Source organism: Loxodonta africana, chromosome 12 (assembly GCF_030014295.1).
Source record: "Loxodonta africana isolate mLoxAfr1 chromosome 12, mLoxAfr1.hap2, whole genome shotgun sequence".
NCBI lineage: Eukaryota > Metazoa > Chordata > Mammalia > Proboscidea > Elephantidae > Loxodonta > Loxodonta africana.
The window spans coordinates 80022939-80045021 of NC_087353.1; the positions used below are offsets into that span (position 1 = coordinate 80022939).

A 22083-nucleotide genomic window follows, 5' to 3' on the forward strand; every position below is an offset into this window, starting at 1 on the left:
GACAACTCGGTAAGGTAGATGTCATTCTCATTTTACAGGTGAGAAAACAAACTCCAAACATTAGGTAACTTGCTTTAAATCAGTCAGCAAAGAAGTGACCCACCCGGGAGCCACACCCACGTGTGTCTGACTCCATAGCCTGTGCTCTTCAGCTCTGCCCTGGAAAGATACATCTGCTTGTGTCCCATCTGATACCAGCAGCCTGCGATGACAGCAAGTGTTTTTGGTCTTATTCTGGCATCTTCCCCCAACTCCCTTCTCCTTTTCTGCCATCAGAAATTGGCAGAGCGTAGATGCTCCCTAGGCTAACCTCTTGCTTACTGCAGAACTCTTCCCAGGCGTGTCTAACAGATTACCATCCAGCCTGTATTTGAACATCTCTAAAAGGAAGCTTGCCATGTTAGGTAGGTGACTGACTGCCCAATTTGTTGATAAACAACCAAAATTAAGAGAAAATGTGTAAGTGCGTGTGTTGTTGTTTTAGCCTCTTACCACAAACACGATTTTAAAATCTTTAAGTAATTCAAGTGCAGGACTTCAAAAATTCAATCCAATTGGTAAAGAAGGAGAAGGGTATCTATAATGAAGTAGATCTTCCCATTTCAGAGCCCCAGTCCTACATTCTACTTTCCAGAGACAACTGCCCTGAACAGGTTTTGACCTATTCTACCGGAGATTACCAGAGATAGAGCCTATGGTGTGTGTGTGTGTGTGCGCACGCGTGCATGTGCGTGCGCGCGCCAACCTCTGTTTTTATTCATACTAATGGGTATGGGAGCACACTATTTGTGCTATTCTATACCTTGCTGCTTTTATTTAATAATATATCGGTGATCATGCCATATTAGCAATTGCTAACATTTATAGAGTGTCTTCCATGTACCAGGTACTATCCTGAGCTCTTTACAGATTCTGTTAATCCTCAGGAACCATAAGGTACAGTTATTATTCCCAGTGTACACAGGTTAAGCAAATTGCCCAAATTGATACAGCTATTATGATGGTGAGTCCAGGCATTCTGGTTCCAGAGTCCATATTTTTAATTACTGTGTTGTAACACCTTTCATTGCCCAAAATTGTGTCATCCGGCCAGCCCTTGCTTTACAGAAAGTTAAGAAAGTGAGTACTTGGCTTTGCTAGGCAGGCAAGTAAAAGGAATATTGGGAATGGATATTGGGTGAGTCAACATGTCTGCCATGGCAGGAAGCCTAGTGTCTCCTCTGAGAAGACTATCTCCTTGCAATGCGCCCTGTTGGTCTTGCAGCCACAGTTGTGGCCTGACTGGTTAAATGGGAGCAGGTTACTTGGGAGAATTGTCCTGCTTGCAGTCATTAAATGATGTCTTAAAATTCTGTACAAGATGGTTGACACTCTATAGAGGAATATGCAAAGTAGATTAGACAAAAATCCAATTAGAACACTTTGTTTCAAGTGACAGAAATCCAACTTGAACCAATTTAAGCAAAAAAAAAGGTTTTGTTTTTTGTTTTTGCTTATGTAACAAATCATGGAAAGGACTAGTTTGAGATGCAGTGTAATGGGCCAGTTCCTTAATCTCTCTGCTCTGGTGTCCTAATCTGAGCAATGGGAATAACAGTTAACGCTAACCTCATAGAGTTGGTGTGGATTAGATAAGTTACTCTATGTAAACATTAAGGACAGTTCTTGTCACTTAGAAAGCGTTCCATAAGTAATAGCTATTATTTTAGGGACAGCTCTACCCAGGGATTTAAACCCCATCAGGGCAGTTTGTTTTTTATGTCTTCACCTGCACATTAGTAAAGGTACTGACTAAGATGCGGTAACAAAGAGATCACCAAAATACAGTGGCTGAGACACCACAGAAGTGTATTTCTGTCTTACCCAACAGTGCAGAGGTAGGCAGGTGTTCCAGGCAGGTAGGTGGCTGGGCTCCACAGTGTCATCCAGGCACCTAGGTTCTTACTGTCTTGTCACATGGCCACACTTAGCAATAAGACAAGCTGTGCATTTAGTCTCTACCTGAGCAGCCATGTGCCCAGCCAAAACTCTGAAGAAGGAGCTTCTAGTATTAAAAAAGAGAAGGGAGAATGGACATTGGGAGAGCAGTAAGCAGGCTCCCTTTCCTCTTCCTGCAAATGAACTTTCTCCATGCTTTGGGGAACATGGCAGCTGACAGCTACAGACTTATATCCTCCTAACTTGGTGATCCTGAAAGAAAGCTTTCTTCCCTTCCAGTTATAATTTGGAAAATCTCAAAGAAAGGTTCTCCGTGGCTTGTCACGAGTCACATGCCATCTTGGCTCAATCACAGTGGTCATGGGTAGTCAGTCCTATGATTAATGCAACCTGGGTCACAGCCTTCCCTCCATCCCCCCATGGTGGGAAAAGAGCGTCTGTTACCAGAAACAAGGAGCTGGAAAGACAAAAACAATAGCTACTCTAAACAGCGAGCGAGTCTATCATTATGTGCAGGTATTGTTTAAAGGTGTATTGACGATAATGAGTGTGTGTACCCTAGGAAGTCCAGCTGGACTCTGTCTCCATGGTGGCTCTTACCCCTGGGACAACTTGTCACCAGAGCAATTACTTTTATAACCCTGGGGTAAGTCTCTTGTCCCTAGAATGCTCCCAGAAGAATGGGCAAATGGGAGATACCTTGGTTGAGACTCTTTCCAGTTGGCTTAGGGCAAGAAGGAATTTATTGGCTCATGCAACTGAAAAGGCCAGGGTTAGATCCAGCTTCAGGCTGGATCCTAGGACTCAGAGCAGTGTCGTGAGGGATCTGTCTCTTCAGCTCTTGGCTCTGCCTTCCTTTGAGTTGGCGTCTTTCTCAGGTTTTATGACGTAACCTCTCAGTTCCAGTTATTGGTGGAAAGAGCTCCCCTTCCCTGAGAAAACCCCTGGGCCTGGCTCTCATTGGCCCAAACCAGGCAATGTATCCAAGCCTCAGATGACTGTGGACAGGACAATGGAATACACCAATTAGCTAGGTCTGACACGCATACCCACATGGACTGAGAGTTGGTGGCTAGGGGGACAGAGGAGTGATGTTACCAAAAGAAGGGACGAATGGATGCTGGGCAGGAAAAATCATTAAGTGTCCAATACAGGCCCCTTTCCTTTCCCCTGATGTCTTCACTTTGCTCTGTCTCCTTGCTCACCCTTACCCCTTGCCCAATCTCATTACTGTTACTCTCTGATTTTTTTTTTCCTCCTGTTGAGGGTGCCTGGGCCTGGATTAGGTGTCAGAGGGAAGATGTTTGGCCAAAATGAGTTGTTCAATAAAGAGCCATTTGGAGGATGCTCTTCTGTCTGGAACGGCTTCCTTGTGAACCCCATAGGACTTGATAGAGGGCCCTTGTCCAGATCTGGGTAGAATTCTGGTTATGTGCCTGTGTTCATGTGTCAGCCCACATTGGCTGTGAGCTCCTGAGGAGTCAGATGTGAGCCTGTGGGAATCCAGTGCACACTTAATGAAGTCACTGTCTGGATGTGAGCTCTCCCACTCAGGCCCAGATAAGCCTCACTGTGCAGGACTTCCGATGCAGGGAATAAGGTTGAATGATTGACTTGTGACCCTCCTGTTGACCGATTTTGTTCCTCTTGGCTGCACGGGCTGCTCTTGTGGTTGCTTGAGGTCTGAGGTGGTTCTGAATTAGTTAGCTGGGGCTGAGACAGTTTACTCAGAGCCTGAGGCCAAAGTTCTTAGTGTCTCTGATCCATCTGGGGGATGGCAGACTTGAAATGAATCAGACAAACATTGCTCCTATAAAACACACACTTGGAAGTTTCTCTGCTACCAAGTAGGGGTCTTGGCCAGGAAGGCCTTTCTTGGCGTCCTGATCTGGTTGAAGAGAGCCCAGGTGTTCCTAGCCATGTCCTGACAAGCCCTCAGCCATTCTCCAGGGCAGATTGGCATCAAACAAACCTGGGTGGTTGCTATGGGTGGTGAGATCCAGCTGGCCAATCTTTTAGGGATGGAGACTCTATTCTGTGGCACTGCAAAGACCCTGAAATGGCAGTGGCAGTGCTGGGACCATGTGTCCAGAAGCCTGTTTATTTCAGAACTGGTATCAGCAAAGTGTCCTGCCAGTTTGGATCACTTCCCATAAATCCATGGTTACTGAAGCGCTTCTGGAGCCTTCAGTGACAGGGTTGTGCCTTTGTAGATCTTATAATTGCGGTTCTTTGGGGGTAGGAAGGTGGGGCCCAGTCCACATGCTACACAGAGAGAGAAGGTACCATTCACTCATTTATTCATTTAACAAGTAATTATTGAGCCACTGTTGGATACCAGGCACTGGCCTGGGTTCTAGAGATACAGTGGAAAATAAAAGCCAGCTTTTGCCCATAGGGATCTTGCAGTTGAGTGGGGAGAAAGCCAAGGAAACAGAACATAGAGTTCTCTGACGGAGGCCTGAGGCGCCCGTCTTGAAAGTCACCATAGTGATGAGGAGTGTGGGCTCTGATCTCAGGCAGATCAAGTCCCAGCCCTGCAATTTACTAGTCTTGTGACTTTGGGCAAGTTAGCTCACCTCATGAAACCTCAGATTTCTTATCCATAAAATGGGGAAGGGACTGTTAGTGTGATTTAAATGTATTCACACGTGTAAAGTATGAGTATAGTGTCTGGTTCAGGGTTACCACTCAATAAATGGTAGTTAAATTACTATTAATATTGGGAAATGATATACCTAGAAGGAAACCCCTTATATTCTCCATTCTTATATATTTTTAATTTTTTTTCTTAATTTCAATTTTGGTGAAAATATACACAGCAGAACATACACCCATTCATCAGTTTCTACATATTCAATTTAAAAACATTGGTTATGTTCTTCACATTGTGTCACCATTCTTGGTGTCTCTACCCATGTTGTTTCACCAACGTTGAGTTAGACTCACTACCCACTAAAGTTCTCATCTATGCTTTAGAGTTACTACTGGCAGTTTGATCTCATGTAGAAAGTTCTTTAAAAAAGCACAGTGTTCATGGTGAACATGCCTTACTCACTTAGCTAAACAGTTGTTTAGTTTAAAGATGACTTCAGAGGATAATTTTGGTTCACGGTTTGAAAATTTTCTCAGAGTGATAGATTCAGGGTTTCCTCCAGTCTCAGTAAGCCCAGTAAGTCTGGATTCTGTAAGAATATACAATTCTGTTCGACATTCCCCCCCCGTGATGGTTAATATTGTGTGTCAGCATGGCTAGGCCATGATTCTCAGTGTTTATATGTGATCGCTCCCATGATGGAATCTACTGTGAGTGGCCAATCAGTTGAAAGGGAGTTTCTGTGGGGATGTGGCCTTCATCCGAATATAAGGAGATGTTCTGGCTTTTTGCTCATTCTGGATTCTCCAGCCGCATTCTGTTTGTCTGACCTTTTACTCTTGGGACTTGAGCTATCAGCTTATCTGCAGATCTTGGGATTCGTAATCTTCACAGCCTGAGAGCAGGAGTCCCGCTCTTCAGCCTGCCTATCTTGGGTTCACCAGCCCCAGCGGCTACGTTAATTGAGAAAAGCCTCTATTCTGATCCACAGACTGGGGACATTCCAGCCTCTACAGTCTCGTGAGCCTTTTCCTTGATATGAATCTCTCTATATAAAAAAAAAAATTTTTTTTTTTTTTATATATTTATACACTTTACTGGTTTTGCTTCTCTAGAAGACCCAGCCTAAGACACCCCACTTTTGATCAGGATTCATCTCTTGATTCCTTGATCAAAACGTTCAGTAACGGTAGCTGGCACCATCCAGTTCTTTTGGTCTCATGGCTGAGGAGGCAGTAGTTCATGGAGGCAGTTAGACCTGCAATCATGTTCCTGTCCCGATTCCTCAGTCTCCTTCTTCCTCTGCTGCTCCATTTTTTAAAAATTTTTAAAGTAAAATTAAGAACATCTTGCCCTTTATAATTGGTCCGGTACAAAGAAGAGTTGGTGGAAAAGAACTCATTCTTCCTTGTTTTGCATCTATAGGGTGCTAGGCACTTAGTACAAAATATTTAATCCTTCCAACTGTCAAAACAGTAGGGATTTTTGCAACCCATTTTACAGAGGAGGAACCTGACATTCAGAGAATTTAAGTAAATTTGCCCAACATCACACAGCTAATAAATGGCTGAGTTGAAATCAAAACCAAGTCTTATCTGGCCTCGAAGTCCATGTTCCATGCAGCTTCTCCAATACCCTGGGCCTCCAAAGCAGTTGGCTCTGAGGACTACACTTACTGCCTTGTTGGTTAACCCTTTGCTTTCCTTAGGTTTTTGCTGGTGGGTTGTTCCCCTCTGACCTGGATCCTGAAGTGAGAAGAGTTGGCACAGGGCATCTTGCTTCCTTGAGGAGAGCAAATGAGCTGGTTCTGGATCTCCCAGTTCACTGGGCATTAGGAACATAGGGCATGGAGAGGAACATCTTTCAAGAAAAGAGACACAGGAATGGAATCCATGTCCTTTCTGGCTCTCAGACCTTGGGCCTGTGGATTTTCTTGGTCCTACCAACTTGACTTTTTTCAGCTATAGTCTCCTCAACCTTTCGTGTCTCTTGAGTGTGCTTTTTGTTTTCCCATGGGAGCAGCAAGAGCCTGAGGAAGCAGTAGGGACAGGAGAGGGGGAGAATAAGGAAATATGAGAGGCCTAGGAACTGCACTGGTGGTACCATGGGTACAGGGCTTATTTTAATTTGCACCTAAAGGCATAACTGAGATCAGTACTGCAGGCTGGTCTCACCCTGAGGCCTGGGGTCCCACTGATAATAATTTTGCTGTAAGGAAACCTTAGCCAAGGGCCAAGGGGGTAGACTGTGCAGAAAAGAGTTAACACAGCAAGACCTGAGAGTGCTAGCCTCAGAAAGCCCTGTTTGCAAAGCTGGCCCCTGACTGGCATCTAGGACCTTGAATTTTGGGAGGGCTGTCACCATTCCCTAAGTGATAAGGATGAGTCACTGTATCTAAACTGTTGGGGCAAACAACATGTTTTATGCTGAACACCTGCTTTCTTTCTGGGAGTCTGAAGTTTTGGTATGTACTAGGCAAAGAGTGTCCATGTGACCAACCCCCAGTAAAAACTCCAGACACTGAGGCTCTAATGAGCTTCCCTGGTAGACAACATTTCACACGTATCGTCACAACTTATTGCTGAAGAGCTAAATGCATACTGTGCAACTCCACCTGGTTCCCTCCGGGCTTTGTCCCATGCCCCTTTTCCCTTTGCTGAGTTCGCTTCATATCCTTTTGCTGTAATAAATCATAGCCATGAATACAAGTATATGCCGAGTCCTGTGAGTCTCCTAGCAAATCATTGACTGGGAGTGGCTTTGGGGACCCCCAACACAGGGCCCCAGGGGGGCTTCAGGGGTGTTGGTAATGTTCTCTTTCTCCGTCCGGTTGCCAGTTACACGGGGTGTGTTCAGTTTGTGGAACCTCATCGAGCTGTAAGTTGTGATACGTGCACTTCCTCTATGAATATATTAAACTTCAATAAAAAGTTAAAAAAGGTGGTTACGCAGGATTAAAAAAGAAAACCTTTTTTTTTTTTTTAACTTTTTATTCTGCTCATTACCCCTTTCACCCCAAGCATTGTGTTGGGAGCAAGACATGGAGTAGAAAAGACAGCATCATTGTCATTGTCGCCTGGTTTAATTGGGAGGCAGGTAAAGATGTGCTTACAAGATGGTTGATTCTTGCAGACTTTATCAAGGACATAAGAGGGTGCTAAGGGGCTACAGAAAAGGGGCTTCTAACTTGGGTATATGGCCATTCCGGGGTTGCCACCCACATACCTACAGAAGCCAGACAGGCAAATGGGCAAAGGCGGAGAGGTGGGAACTGGCAAACTGGGAAGACATGCAGGCCTACTGTTGCTTAACTTCTGGGTTTTTTCGGGAAAAGCCACAAATGTGATTTTTTTTAATTTGAGCTCTCGATTTTTAAATCCTGTAAATGAATTCAATTTTTAAAAAGTGGGGAGGCCAAACGAAATACCCCTGCTGGCCAAATCTGGCCATGGCCTGTTGGGTTGCTAGGCATTCATCCCATCAGCCATTCCTCCCTGTGACCAACAAATTGAGCGTACACTTTTTTTTAGGCATTGGGATAGCAGGGAGCAAGCCAAACAGCTCTCTTGCATAGCGGGTACTGGGCTTCTCAAACTTCAGTGTGTGTAGGAATCACCTGGGCAATCTTGTTGAAAGGTGGCTTCTGACTCAGGAGGTCTGGGGTGAGGCCTTTCTACCAATGCCCAGGTGATGGTGATGCTGGGTCCCTGGACCAGACTTTGAGTAGCGTTGCTCTGTAATGCAGAGGGGCTCAGGAGCAGCTATTTATTTGGAGGGGGCCTAAGGGACTTGCTGTGAAGGTACATTTGCCTGACAAGCATTCTGTTTTTACGTAGTTTATTTGGGGTGGCTTGGTAGAGAGCTGATGACCACGGAGGCGGGTGCTAAGCTTGTCCCGAGCTACCCCTTGGCTCTGCCAGGTCTCTACTCTTATAGCGCTTACGTTGTGGTAGGCGGGGTGGGAATGGAGGACGGGGCAGGGGGAGGGGTGGTAAAGGAAAGTGTTAGGAAAAGCCTGGACGACGTGCATGTGAATTGCAGGAGCTCCCCCAGCTGCCCCCGAACGGGAGACACCCTGAACTCCCCTCCGCAGGTACTGGGTCCCGGCATTCCCAAGCCGAGTTTCCGAGGCATCCCACGTGTGTGCTGTCCGCGCGTCCCTCCCAATCAAGTTTCCTTCCCTGCTGAGCGAAGGTTTAAAGGCGGTGGCTTTGCAGAGCGCTCCCATGGTGCCGCGCGGTGGGCGGGTTTGGATTTTAAATCCCCGCGGCCAATCAGTGGCGCGCAGGGTTTTGTAACGTTCCCGGCGCCGCGTTTGAATTCGAGGGGAGCGGAGCGGAGCGGAGCGGTGCGGAGCGTCTACCCAGACCCTGGTAAGCCCGCTGAGCAACTTCGAGAGCATGAGTACGGTGGTGACGGCAGGGAAGCTGGCACGGGCACCGGCAGAGACCGGGAAGACCGGGGCCCCGGGAATTGCGGTTCCCGGGGCTACGGCGTCCGCCCCGCCGGCGAAAGAGATCCCGGAGGTCCTAGTGGATCCGCGCAGCCGGCGGCGCTATCTGCGCGGTCGCTTCCTGGGCAAGGGAGGCTTTGCCAAGTGCTTCGAGATCTCGGACGCAGACACCAAGGAGGTGTTCGCCGGCAAGATCGTGCCTAAGTCGCTGTTGCTCAAGCCGCACCAGAAGGAGAAGATGTCCATGGAAATATCTATTCACCGCAGCCTCGCCCACCAGCACGTCGTCGGCTTCCACGGCTTTTTCGAGGACAACGACTTTGTGTTCGTGGTGCTGGAGCTCTGCCGCCGGAGGGTGAGGGTCTCTGACGGAGGATTGCAGTTGCTTGGGGGCCGGTGTTGGGGCGCTGGGGGCCCTGAGCTGCTGGGAAGGACTTCCTGGGGAAGGAGCGCCCGGGACCCGCAGCTGCTAGGGAAGGGTTGCTGGGAACCTCTAGGTGGGGCAGGGGAAGGTCTCGGGTAGGGGGTGCTTGGCACTTGAGGCTGCTTGCGTAGGGGGTTAAGTGGAGCCTGAGTTTTGTTGCTGCTGGGGAAGGCAGCTCCCGGACGCGAGGTGTTTGGAGAGGGGAGAACTCTGGTAGTGAATAAATACTAGGGCCCCCAGAGTTGCTATGGGAGGAGCCCTGGGTAAAGGGCGCCGGGGACCTGGAGCTGCCGGAGTGGGGCTGGGGAGGAATAGAAGGGCTGGAGCCAGACTTCGGAGCTTCCAGGGGAGAGAAAGGAAAGAGTACCGGGGACTCTGAGCTTCGGGAGTGGAGCTGGAAGAGGCGTCCCAGATAAGGATCTTGGGAGGAAGGCGCTACTGGGAGAGAGTGCTGTGAGCTGTAATAGCCAGGGTTAGGGCATGGGTCCAGCTTGGGGTTGTCCTGAAGAAGGAATGCAAGAGGGGTTAGGAGAGGGAAAGAATCTGTCAAGATCCTTCCCGTATACCTTTGCCTGCCGCTGGGGGTCCAGGGTCCAGTCCTGGGCTGCCTTTCCCTGGCGACCCCACATCCTCAGTGCCACCTCTCCGTTCCTCCTCCTACTGGGGCCTAGTCCCTTCTGGAGCTGCACAAACGGAGGAAAGCGCTGACAGAGCCTGAGGCCCGCTACTACCTGCGGCAGATAGTCCTTGGCTGCCAGTACTTGCACCGAAACCGTGTCATTCACCGGGACCTCAAGCTGGGCAACCTCTTTCTGAATGAAGACCTGGAGGTGAAAATAGGTGAGGTGCTGGGCCTGTAGGGGTGCCCTGCACCACTAGAAGCGGGGAAGAAGGATGAGGAAGTGGAGGGAGGGAGGAAACAGGAAGAAGGCAAGGGAGGATGAGGTGATGGGAAGTCTGAGCTGTTGATTCCCTCTAGAGTCCCTCTTTAGCCCAGAAATTTAAAACAAAGGGCCCACAAGCCAGTATCTTGCCTGTAAATGCATTTTGTGCCCCTTCACAGTATTTTTTTTTTTTTTTTAAGAATTAGAATTAGTTTTTTTCACTTGGGAGGCTTGACATAAAAATTTGGATTTGGAGCTCCTTTTAAACGATTAGAAGCACCAGCAACACAGGGACAGCATTCCCTGAGGGCAGCCCTTTTCTGGGCTGAAAGCAGCTGTCCCCTTTAGAATCCCTCTGGTTTGCCACAGTCCCTACCCCTCCCTATTACTTCCTCAAACTTACCAAGCATCAGTCACGAGGTTACTTGCTTGATCCCTGTAGGTGTTTGAGTTTTGCTGTCCCTGTCTTGTTCCCTTTTAGAAGCATAGCCCTCCTTTTTATGGGGGACTGGGGGAACACTGGGTGGCATCATCCTGGGGTCAGCAGATGGGAGGATTCCTGGGCAAGCCTCCCTGGGTGCAAGGAGTAGAGACTTGTGGGAACAAATGACTGTGGGGCTTGATGGTTGAATCTGAACCAGCTGTCTGCATTGACAGCTGGCAGAGACTGGCATCTGAGCACCCCCTCTTCCTCCTTCTGTCCCAGGGGATTTTGGACTGGCCACCAAAGTTGAGTATGACGGGGAGCGGAAGAAGACCCTGTGTGGGACTCCTAATTACATTGCTCCTGAGGTGCTGAGCAAGAAAGGGCACAGTTTCGAGGTGGATGTGTGGTCTATTGGGTGCATCATGTAAGTTGGGAGCTGTCTCAGGACCCATCTGGCCTCAGTAGGGGCCCTTTTGGGCATCTTACCTGGCTGACCTTCTGGGGACACTTCCCCTTATGGAAAGGCTGTTCCAAAGGACAGATGGTCCAAAAACAAACCCTAATTTCCCTATCTTGTTGCTCTGTAGTATTCTGTAAGATTCCTGCAGCCTGGGCCATGAGTCCAGGAAGGGGGAAGGGGCACCAGTTGGCATGTTTCCATAACCTTGCTCTAGATCCTCACTACTCCAAGTGGGGTCCACAGACCAACAACATCAGCATCACCTAGGAACTTGTTAGAAATGCAGACTGTCAGGCCCCAGACTTAATGAGTCAGAATCTGGAGTTTAACAGAATTCCCGGTTGATTTTTATGCACAATAAAGTTTTAGGAACACTGATCTGGAAAGCAGCACTGGGTGAGAGGAATCAGGCCAGGTGTTAGGGCTGGCAGGAGGGGGTTCCTGTGGTCTGTCTGGATCAAGACCATCAGGGAGGAGGCTGGGTGGTGGGCAGAGGTGTGGGCCTTCTCAGAGGTGTTAGCTTTATTGTTGTCATTGTTGGCCTGGGCACTAGAGAGTTGGAAATGAGTTGTAGCAATGGCTTTCATACTTTGCAATAGAGCTTTTTTTCCAAATGAAAATGTCAAGCCTTCTCTTAAGTGTAGAAACTACTAAATGTGGAGCTGCTTCTATAGGAGTTGGGAGCTCACATACTTCAACCTGCATTGTACAGCTGGCAGCCTCTGAGGCCCTTCCACAGGGTCCTATGTTACTACTGCAAGCTGGAGCTGAAAAATCGTTGGCCCATAAGAACCCTGGTGTCATCCTCTGTATTCTGCCAACGGCTCATCCCAGCCAGTGTCCTGGCTCCTGGGGTTGCTGAGTGGACTTAGGGATTGACTTCAGGGGCCCTAGACCCAGAAGATGCCTGGACATTCTGTTTTGACCCTGAAATAGGGCCTCCTGCATCTAGATTTTGCCTGAGACCCTTGAGCCAAATCCCACCCTGTACTTACAGGTATACCTTATTAGTGGGCAAGCCACCGTTTGAGACTTCCTGCCTAAAAGAGACTTACCTCCGGATCAAGAAGAATGAATACAGTATACCCAAGGTGACTGATAATGTGTTAAGTTTAAATTTATTGTTCATTTTTTCTAAAGCTGTTTACTGAGTCCAGCTATATCCTGGGGTCAGAGATCAACCCCAGCTCAAGAGTAGCATTTGAGGGTCTGTGTCTGAAACTGTGTACAGAACTTGGCACATGTGGGCACGTAGGCATTTTTTCAATGGAGAGACAGTTTGTAGTTTCTCAAAGGGATGTGTGACCCAACAGATGTGTAAAAGGCAAAAGCAACACAAAAAACCAGGAAGGGAACAGGAGGCAGAAGTGTTTAAGCTTTGGCAATGGGCCGTCTTGATTCAGATTGGTTCTGTCCCATAGGAGCCAGATGAACCACCTTGAAGAAATGGCCTGAATCTTCTGAGCCATAGTTCCTCATCTAGAGTACCTTACATACAGCAAGCACTTACAGAATTGTCAACACTGTGAATCCAATGGCAAAGCGGTATCCATTCTCACAATCACCAGCATTAACGCACTTAAAGGAGTCAGATGTTCCTGCAGGAGCCTGGCTCACAGTGAGCCACTCTCTAGTTGGTATCCTGGACATGTGTAGCCAGGAGCCCCGTCTTCTCATAAAGGACGGAAGGACTGAATCTCTGCCACCAAGAGTCACTTAGCTCTGTCAAGTGGCTCAGAGTGTGAGTGCTCAAGCCAACTAGACTTCTTGGTTGTGGATTAAGGCAAGGCACTTGTCTTAGTTATCTAGCACAGCTATAACAAAAATACCACAAGTGGATGACTTGAACAAATTTATTCTCTCACAGTTGAGGCTAAAAGTCAAAACTCAGGGTGCCGGCTCCACGGGAAGGCTTTCTTTCTCTGTCAGCTGTGTGGGAAGGTCCTTGTCATCAAATTTCCCCGAGGTCTAGGAGTTTCTCAGCACAGGGACCCTGAGTCCAAAGGATGTGCTCTACTCCTGGCTCCTCTTTCTTCATGGTAGGAGGTCCCTCTCTCTGCTAGTCTCTCTCCTTTTATTTCTTGTAGGATAAAAGGTGATGCAGACTACCCCCAGGGAAGCTCCCCTTATATGGGATCAGGACTATGACCTGAGTAAGGGTGTTGCATCCTACTCTAATGCTCATTAACATGACCTAATCCTGTCTCATTAACATCAGACAGGTCACTTTCAAATAGGAACCATAACCACAAGCACATAGAGTAGGATTTACAACACATCACAATATGGAGGATAAAAGGATCACAAAATGGAGGACAGCCACACAATACTGGGAATCACAGCCTACCCAAGGTGACATATATTTTGAGAGGACACACTTCAAGATAGCACTTAACCTCTCTGTGCCTCAGTTTCCTCACTGCAAAAGAGGGATGGTAATAGAGGGCCCCCATCTCACAGATGTTTTTGTGGAGGTTAAATACTTAGTGCTTAGAACTTTCCTGGCACATAGTAAGCATGTAGTTGATGCTAGGCTGTTGTTATTGTGCCCCAGACCTGTGCTAGTTACAGCTCATTGAATCTTCTCAAAAGGTCTCCGAGATTGGTGATATGCCCATTTTACAGATGATGATACAAAGGCCCTAGAAAGCCTGGTTTCTTGTCTTAAGGTTTCACAGCTAGTATTACAGAGCAGAGCTGGGATTTGAACCCAGATCTTTATGACCTCAAAGCCTGTGTTCTCAAGTGCTACTGTAGGGGTGAGCAACTTTAATTATGTAAGGGCAAATTCAGGGGAAAAAATTCGCCATCTCAAAATAAAATTAATCTCGAGTCTCAAGAGGAAGGAAAAATAATCAGTCTGACAACTTAGGTTGACACTTGTTGGCTCAGTAAAGCTCATGGTGGGGAAATTGGCATTATTTATAGCCACCGAACCATGGCATATTTGAGACCAGTGGGCTGAGGCCCACAGGTCCTTATGGCTGTGCTACGCTCGGGGTCACCTGTCACATCCCGTTCATGGCTCTCCTCTCTGTTCCAGCACATCAACCACCTGGCTGCCTCCCTCATCCAGAAAATGCTTCAGACGGATCCCACTGCCCGCCCAACCATTAGCGAGCTGCTCAACGATGAGTTCTTTACTTCTGGTTACATCCCTGCCCGTCTCCCCATCACCTGCCTCACCATTCCACCTAGGTTTTCAATTGCTCCCAGCAGCCTGGACCCCAGCAACCGGAAGCCTCTCACAGTCCTCAATAAAGGTAAAATAGGGATCTGGATAGACAGCAGACGGCCAGAGAAAGCCCAGGCTTTAGGTGTGTGGGTGGCTTAGTCCCTACCACCAGAGCTCAGGTGTGGAGTGGGATAATCTCCTGTCCCTGAGGCCAAGGCCACCCTTTCTTCCTGTGGCAGAATGCCCTACTGCTCCTGGGCCTTGTCAGCAAAGACAGACCTGACCATGGCTAGAACAGAACCCTCGGGCCCACGTAGAAGAGAGTGGATCTTAACTCCAAGCCTAAAAAATTATTTTTGATCATTTAACACAACTCTTGCATAATTCATTGAAAAAATATGAACATTTTCCAATATACACATTGAGCATAATACAGTGGACCCCATGCCGCACAGGTTCAACAATGAGGATTTGGTCACATTTCCTTCATCTCTCCCCTCCCCTCTTTTTTGTTTTTTCATTTTTGCTCCTTTTTTTGAAGTATTTTTAAAGTTAATCCCAAACATCTTTCTTCTCTATAAACTTCAGTATGCATCTCATTAAAAGATGGACATTTTATAAAATCACATGCTATTGCTTAGATTGTTGTGGCTTCCAAGTCTCTTCAAAGTTCAGAATTAGGAAATACTTTTGGGAGGGGTAACTTGAGTATATTAATATTCCTGGTTCACATGTTTTTTAACATTTTATCTTGATAGTATATGAAAAGTTACAAGGATAGACATTTTACCCAGAACCATGAATTAACATTTTTCTTCAGATTTGATTGTCAGTCTCTTTTCTGAATCATTTAAGGGCAACCTGTATACATCCTTGCCCTTTATCGCTTAATACTTCTGAGTATATTCCCTAAGAACAAAGATTTTTATACAGAACTACAGTGTATAACATGATTATCAAGTTTAGGAAATTTAACATTGAAACGATGTTGTCTTATAGCATTTTTCCCCCCCTGGTGTGGAGTTACTACTTTTCATTTTGGTAATTGTCTGATTCAAATAGAATACAGGATTTTTACTTTCTTTTTCAACATTTATCAACTAGTTCCTGTTTTTAAATGACATTTTATTTTCTTGCAGTTGTGTTTGTCCTTAGAATATAGTCCATATAGTACAAAATATAAGTTGCTTAAAAAAATTTTTTTTCCTCTGTATACATATGTCACCAATTTGATATACAACTTAAGTTATTTTGTTAGTTTTCGATTTTTAGGGATTACTTTTTTTAACTTGATTTTGAAATAATTTTAGACTTACACAGAAGAGATGCAAAAATAGTATAGAGAGTTCCTATATACCTTTCATCCAAATCCCCTGATGTTAACATCTTACATAACCATAGAACAATGATCGAAACTGAGAAAATAACCTAGGGACGATAAAAAAAAAATTGCCTAAACTACTGTCTCTAATTTGGATTTCACCAGCTTTTCCACTAATGCCGTTATTCTGTTCCAAGATCTAGATCCAATCCAGCATCCCATGTTGCATTTAGTTGTCATGTCTCCTTAGTCTCCTCCGGCCTTTGACAGCTCCTCAGTTTTTCCTTGTCTTTGATGAAATCTTGACACTTTTGAAGAGCACTACTCAGTTATTTGTAGAATGCCCCTCAGTGGGCTTCGATGTTTTCTCACGGCTAGATTGAGGTTAGGCGTTCTTGGCAAGAATAGCACAGAGGAGGGAGAAGTACCCTTCCCAGGGCATCGTACAGGGGGTACGTGATGATATCTTTTTTTTTTTTTTACCAGTGATGTTAGCCTTGATCACTTGCTTAAGGTGGTGTCTGCTGGTTTTCTCCACTGCAAAGTTAGGATTTTTCCCTTTGTGATTAATAAATATCTTGGGCGAGGTACTTTGAGACGATTCTGTTTGTTCTCAAACCTTTGCCCGCTAATGTTAGCATCCATGGGTGGGTCCTACAGCAGTTATTACTGTGGTGCTCTGAGGGGGGTTTTCCTCCCTCCTTCACCTCGTCTACATTTATTCATTGGGATTCCTCTGTGAGAAAGAGCTGTGGCTTCTCCCGCATGTGCTCGTTTATTTATTTGGTTATGTATATCAGTATGGACTCATGGATATTTATTCTTTGGGTTATAATCCAATACTGTTATTTTAAGGGTTACTTTTTTCTTTTGTCTTTTGGTTTTAATTTTTGAACATACCACACTTAAAAACAAACCTATTACGGAAATTTTCAAACTTATCCAAAAATAGAACTGTGTGATGAATTCCCATGAACTCATCATCCATTTTCAATAAAAAAAAAAAATTTAGTTACCAGCAATTGGCTATATTTTCTTTATTCCACCTTCCTGGCCCCCTTTTTATTGCAGTCGTATTTTAAAGCAAATCCAAGCATCTTATTAAATCCTTGTCACAGCATAGTTTTTTTTTTCTTTTGAAAATGCTGATCTTGAAATGTTTTAAGAAAAGTTTCATATTGCACAAGAATAGCACATGTTGGTGGGGGAAAAAACTAAACGTTTCAGCATAAAGACAATAAAAATTATCTATGTTTCTACCACCCAAATATAATCAAAGTTAAAAATTTTGATGTGTTTCTTTTCAGACTCTTTTTGGTTGTATATAAGCATATAAAGGGAATTTTAGGGTGGGAAATCTCTTCTAATTCCTCTTGTACATTTCCACTAAAAAAAAACCAAACCCATTGCCATCGAGTCAGTTCTGACTCAGTGACCCTACAGAACGCAGTAGAACTGCCCCCATGGGGTTTCCAAGGCTGTAAGTCTTTATGGAAGCATACTGCCATACCTTTCTCCTGTGGAGTGGCTGGTGGGTTTGAACCTCCAACCTCTTGGTTAGCAGCCGAGCACTTAACTACTGTGCCACCAAGTCTGCTATTTTCATATAAAGGTCTCCTTAATCCATCCTGCGGGTGAGTTCTGGTTTACTGAGCCCTCCCACCTTCTTGGATACAGAAGATGGTTTTAGTTCTTTGCTTGAAACCTGGCAGCTCTAAGCAGCTGGTGCCTTTGAGCTGCCTTCCAGAGTGGCACACGGTATCCGTAGGACTACATCATTGGGTCAGAGGCCTGAGCTTCTGAAGCTTTGGCTGTGTGTGGCTGTGACATCTTCATAGAGGCCTTGGCCTGGCCCTGGAGGTACTAGTGAGTACCATGCGCCTGCCATGGGAACGTGGAAGCTGCTGCTCTGATAACCTGGCACCGATTCAGTTTCCCCAATGACAGCTGAAAGGGCTTTTCTTTGGGAAGAGAGTGCCAGCAGTGGCAGGGGATCCTGTATATGACTGTGCCTCATCTTCCTAGGTGTGGAAAACCCCGTGCCTGAGCGTCCTCGGGAAAAAGAGGAGCCAGTGGTTCAGGAGACAGGTGAGGCAGTCGACTGCCACCTTGGTGACATGCTGCAGCAGCTACACAGCGTCAATGCTGCAAAGCCCTCAGAGCGGGGGCTGGTGAGGCAAGGTGAGCACTGCAGGGCCTGGCGGGGGAGGTTTGCCAGGGCATTTGGAGAGGGCAGGGCAGTCCCAGCCAGCACACTCTTAGTGGCTTGTACAGGCCTCTGTCGCCATAAAATCTTTGGTTCCCCCACTTCCTGTAGATTAAATTCAAATGAGTTAGCTTGACATTCAAGGCCCTCTTTCTTTTTATGACCCATCTGCTCTAACCACACAAGTGCTCCACCTTCCAGCCACCTCAGATTACCCGCCGTCCTCTAAATATGCTACCTGGATACATTTGCACAGGCTGTCTCTTCTGCTCAGCGAACTCCTAGTTATCCTTCGAAAGAGATGGAAGAATAGACCCAGACATGCTGTAGTCTGGGGCGTTTGCTCTTACTGTTCCCTCCTGGAACGCACTTCTCCAGCATTTGCATGGCTCTCACTTGCACCTGCTTCAGTGGCCCCTCCGTGACCTTTTTCCCTGCCCCCCACTCCTATCCTGCCTCACCTGTTGTAGATTTCTCTGTAGCACATCTCAACTTCCTAAAGTTCCCACATTTGCTTATTGGGTTTAAAATAAGGGGCTTATTGCATGCTCTGAACATAGCATTTTGATGTATCTGCGACTGTCCTTTCCCAATTTTTTCTTATTGTTGTAAAAATATAGATAGCACCTCATTTGCCAAGTCACCGTCTGTCACGTATGCCATTCAGTAAGATCAGTCCCAGCATTCACCTTGTACAGCTATCACCGCTGTCCTTCGCCAAATAATTTTCCATCCCCAGAAACAAAAACTCAGGCCTTCCTAAGTAACGATTCCCCCATTCCTCTCCTCCCCAACCTGGTAAGCACTCACTGTTAACCTCTGATCTCTATATACACATAATCTTTTATCACTCAAAACTGGAAAACTAGAGAATCTGCCAGTCACTGACTCTTACCATGATAGGACTAACTTTCATAGTTTTTCCATATTTATTTATTTTTATTGTGAAATATATCAGAACATTTGCCATTTCAACATTTTTTTACATGTACAATTCAGTGCCACTAATTATGCTCCTCATGCTGTGCAACCATCACCAGTATCTGTTTCCAGATTTTTCCATCACTCCTAACAGAAGTTCAGGGCCCCCTAAGCAATGGTCTCCTCTTATCCATATTTATTTTAGTCTTTGTCCTGGCAACCAGGATGCAGGCTCCATGTAGGCTGGGTTTTCATCTCTTGTTCACTCTGCCCATGACAGTGCCTGGCACACAGTAGGCCTTCAGTAAATGGATCGATTGAATGCATGAGTGGAACTTGGTACACAGTGCTGTAACTCTCTGCTTAAAAGTCTGTCCTGCTGTTTGTCTGTGCTTACTGGTGGTCAAGGCCATGCCTTGCTCTTCTTTGGGGCCCCAGGCCTGGCTTACAGTAGGTGTCTCCTCTTCTCTGCCTCTTGACTGAGCCCAGGTGAGGTGCCTGGCGGGCTTCCCTGGTGTGGGCCACATGAGTGAACCAGAGGGGAAGAAGCTGGTCCTGACCAAGCACCTGTCTGTTTCTGTCTCAGAGGAGGCTGAGGATCCCGCCTGCATTCCCATCTTCTGGATCAGCAAATGGGTGGACTATTCAGACAAGTATGGCCTTGGTAGGTTTCTTCCGGAATGGTACCACTAAGTGACCCTTCGAATTGTTACAGCTCTTGCTTTTTTTGCTCCCAGGTCCCCCTATCTCAACACTTTCCTATCTCCGTCCCAGGCCTCCCAGTTCCAGCTCCCAGTGTCCCCCTGTCTCCCCCTCCCCATTTCTGAGGTCTCTCCCTATCTACTGCTAGGGTATCAGCTGTGTGACAATAGCGTGGGGGTGCTCTTCAATGACTCAACCCGCCTTATCCTCTACAATGACGGTGAGAGCCTGCAGTACATTGAGCGCGACGGCACAGAGTCCTACCTCACCGTCAGCTCCCATCCCAACTCCTTGATGAAGAAGGTGAGTGCTGGCCAGCCCGAGGGCCTGATTTGTCAAGGCTGGGGGTCCAGCCCAGGCCGGGCTATAACTCTAGGCCTCCTCTCCCACTTCCCAACCAGATCACACTCCTGAAGTATTTCCGAAATTACATGAGTGAACACTTGCTGAAGGCTGGTGCCAATATCACACCACGGGAAGGTGATGAGCTAGCCCGGCTACCATACCTGCGTACCTGGTTCCGCACCCGTAGCGCCATCATCCTACACCTCAGCAATGGCTGTGTGCAGATCAACTTCTTCCAGGTGAGCTGAGCGAACCCAGGCAGGGCAGAGTCGGGGAGGAGGATCTGTGTCTGGCAGTGGGCACACAGGAGTTGGGTGGGTTGTGTGTCTCTACAGTGGAAGCTACCTGGCCTTGGCAGCGGCAGTAAGAAGGGAATGAAGTGGGATGGGGACTCCTTCTTCATCAGCTGGAAGATCTTCCTCCCCTCCCATAAAAAAACCGTTGACGTAGAGTTGATTCTGACTCACAGAGATCCTTTTAATACAGTAGAACTGCCCCATAGGGTTTCCAAGTCTGTAATCATTATGGAAGCAGACTGCCACATCTCTCTTCTGCAGAGTGGCTGGTAGGTTCGAACTGCTGACCTTTCAGTTAGTCTCTGAGCTCCTGACCACTGTGCCACCAGGGCTACTGACTCTTCCCCTCGACTCCCCCCAAATACACTAGCAGCTGGGGTCTTCAATCTACTGCTAACCTACATCTGTCCATCCACCTTCCCTTCTAGGACCACACCAAACTCATCCTGTGCCCCCTAATGGCGGCCGTGACCTACATCAACGAGAAGCGGGACTTCCGCACATACCGCCTGAGCCTTCTTGAGGAGCATGGCTGCTCCAAGGAGCTGGCCAGCCGGCTCCGCTATGCACGCACCATGGTGGACAAGCTGCTGAGCTCACGCTCCGCCTCCAACCGCCTCAAGGCCTCCTCATAGGCCTCCCTCCCTTTGGACTGCTGCCCGTCTTCACTCCCACCAGCACCTGGGGCCTATGCTGGTTAGCCCGTGGTGGTGTTTCTCTTCAAGTGCCTCCCAGCCCTGGGGGCGGGGAAAGAGCTAACACCATCCTCCAGGTGGGGGTTGCTGTGTAAGTTATTTTTTTACATGTTCAGGTGTGGGTCCTGTAGCCCCTTCCCCTTCCCTCTCAACCCCACCATATGAATTGTACAGATTATTTCTATTGAATTTTGGACTATCCTATGCTTGGCTTTATACACATTAAACATATGTGAATCTTCGTTTTCTCCTTGGATTCTCTTTGTTCAGGGACCCCCAGGCTGCCAGGCCTCTGCCTGTCTCTTCTGATGCTGAGGCCAGCCTCAACCACAGGCCCAACTCTCCAGCTGGCCTTGGTAGAGGCCCCTCTTTGGCTCTCAGCTCCCAGCAGCCCCTGGGCATGGCTCCCCGGCCCCCGAGGCTGGCGGGTAGTAGGGCAGGAAGAGGCTTTCTGAGGCACAGCTCCTCATGGCGTGGTACGTGTGGAGGAGCAGCCTCGGGAAGCGGTTTGTGAAGTATTGGACAAAACTGTCGGGGACTTGGCCTAGTGCCTGCCGAACTTCCATTGGGAGCTCCCTGTAGTGGTGCTTCTGGAGGAAAGCAGAGCAGAGAAGCCTAGCTCAGCTGGGGATGGGCCTTCCTTCCGTAGAAACAAGCCCCGCCCCAGCCTTGGAGCCACACCTTGTTCCTCATGGCGCGGAGCAGGTCTCTCACTGACGTCCCCTTATATGACCGGAACCTTCTCAGATCTGTGGGCAGGGAAGGCATTGGGAAAGCTGCCCCCACTGAGACTCACATCGATCGGCCTCCCGGGACACCCCGAGTCTGGCACTCTACCTGCCTGCAGTGGCACTGAGATGTGCTTGTGCCAGTTGCCCCGGACCACTCCATGGCCTCCTGCCTCCAGTGCCAGCACCAGAGGTTCCTGCTCAGCCTCCTTCTCCAGCCAGTCACTGACGTCCTAGGACCCAGAACTCCTGAGCCTCATGACCGGTATCAGAGGCCACAGGCCAGGGGTGTCATATGAGTAAGGGGAACAAAGCACAAAGGCTTCGTGGTTTAGGATGTAAGGACCGTTGTCTTTTGTTGAGTGCCGCTTCTCTGTGCCATACATACCCCCATGTAATCCCACCAGATATTCGCCTATGAGGTAGTACTATTGTCCCCATTTTACAGATGAGAAAACAGGCTCAGAGGCACAAGGTCCCTTGCTCTAGGTCACACAGGTGGAATGGGGTAT

General features: G+C 47.5%; 2 protein-coding genes across 2 annotated transcripts in view; one reads left to right on the top strand and one right to left on the bottom strand.

Annotated features, from left to right (window-relative positions):
* The first annotated feature begins 40 nt into the window (after positions 1-40).
* On the top strand, positions 41-21085 carry PLK1 (polo like kinase 1). The gene is made up of 10 exons (XM_003418904.4): positions 41-9342; positions 10083-10251; positions 11002-11146; positions 12180-12273; positions 14226-14445; positions 17704-17859; positions 19392-19469; positions 19656-19810; positions 19909-20091; positions 20577-21085. Exons 1-10 carry the CDS (start codon positions 8935-8937, stop codon positions 20781-20783), a joined length of 1815 nt encoding a protein of 604 aa, XP_003418952.2. The 5' UTR covers positions 41-8934; the 3' UTR covers positions 20784-21085.
* The window catches only part of ERN2 (endoplasmic reticulum to nucleus signaling 2), a 53876-nt gene continuing 52831 nt past the window's right edge, over positions 21039-22083 (bottom strand). Inside the window, 3 exon segments of the mRNA XM_064294801.1 lie at positions 21039-21433; positions 21525-21592; positions 21681-21804. Of these exon segments, the coding sequence (XP_064150871.1) occupies positions 21221-21433; positions 21525-21592; positions 21681-21804 (405 nt within the window). The 3' untranslated portion in view covers positions 21039-21220.

What these genes read in the sequence shown, in the direction of transcription:
- PLK1 (XM_003418904.4), top strand. Translation starts at nt 8,935, where the DNA reads ATGAGTACGGTGGTGACGGCAGGGAAGCTGGCACGGGCACCGGCAGAG. An exon ending in TGGTCTATTGGGTGCATCAT is followed by an intron (nt 11,147 to 12,179) that starts GTAAGTTGGGAG and finishes CTGTACTTACAG; the next exon opens with GTATACCTTATTAGTGGGCA. An exon ending in ATGAATACAGTATACCCAAG is followed by an intron (nt 12,274 to 14,225) that starts GTGACTGATAAT and finishes TCTCTGTTCCAG; the next exon opens with CACATCAACCACCTGGCTGC.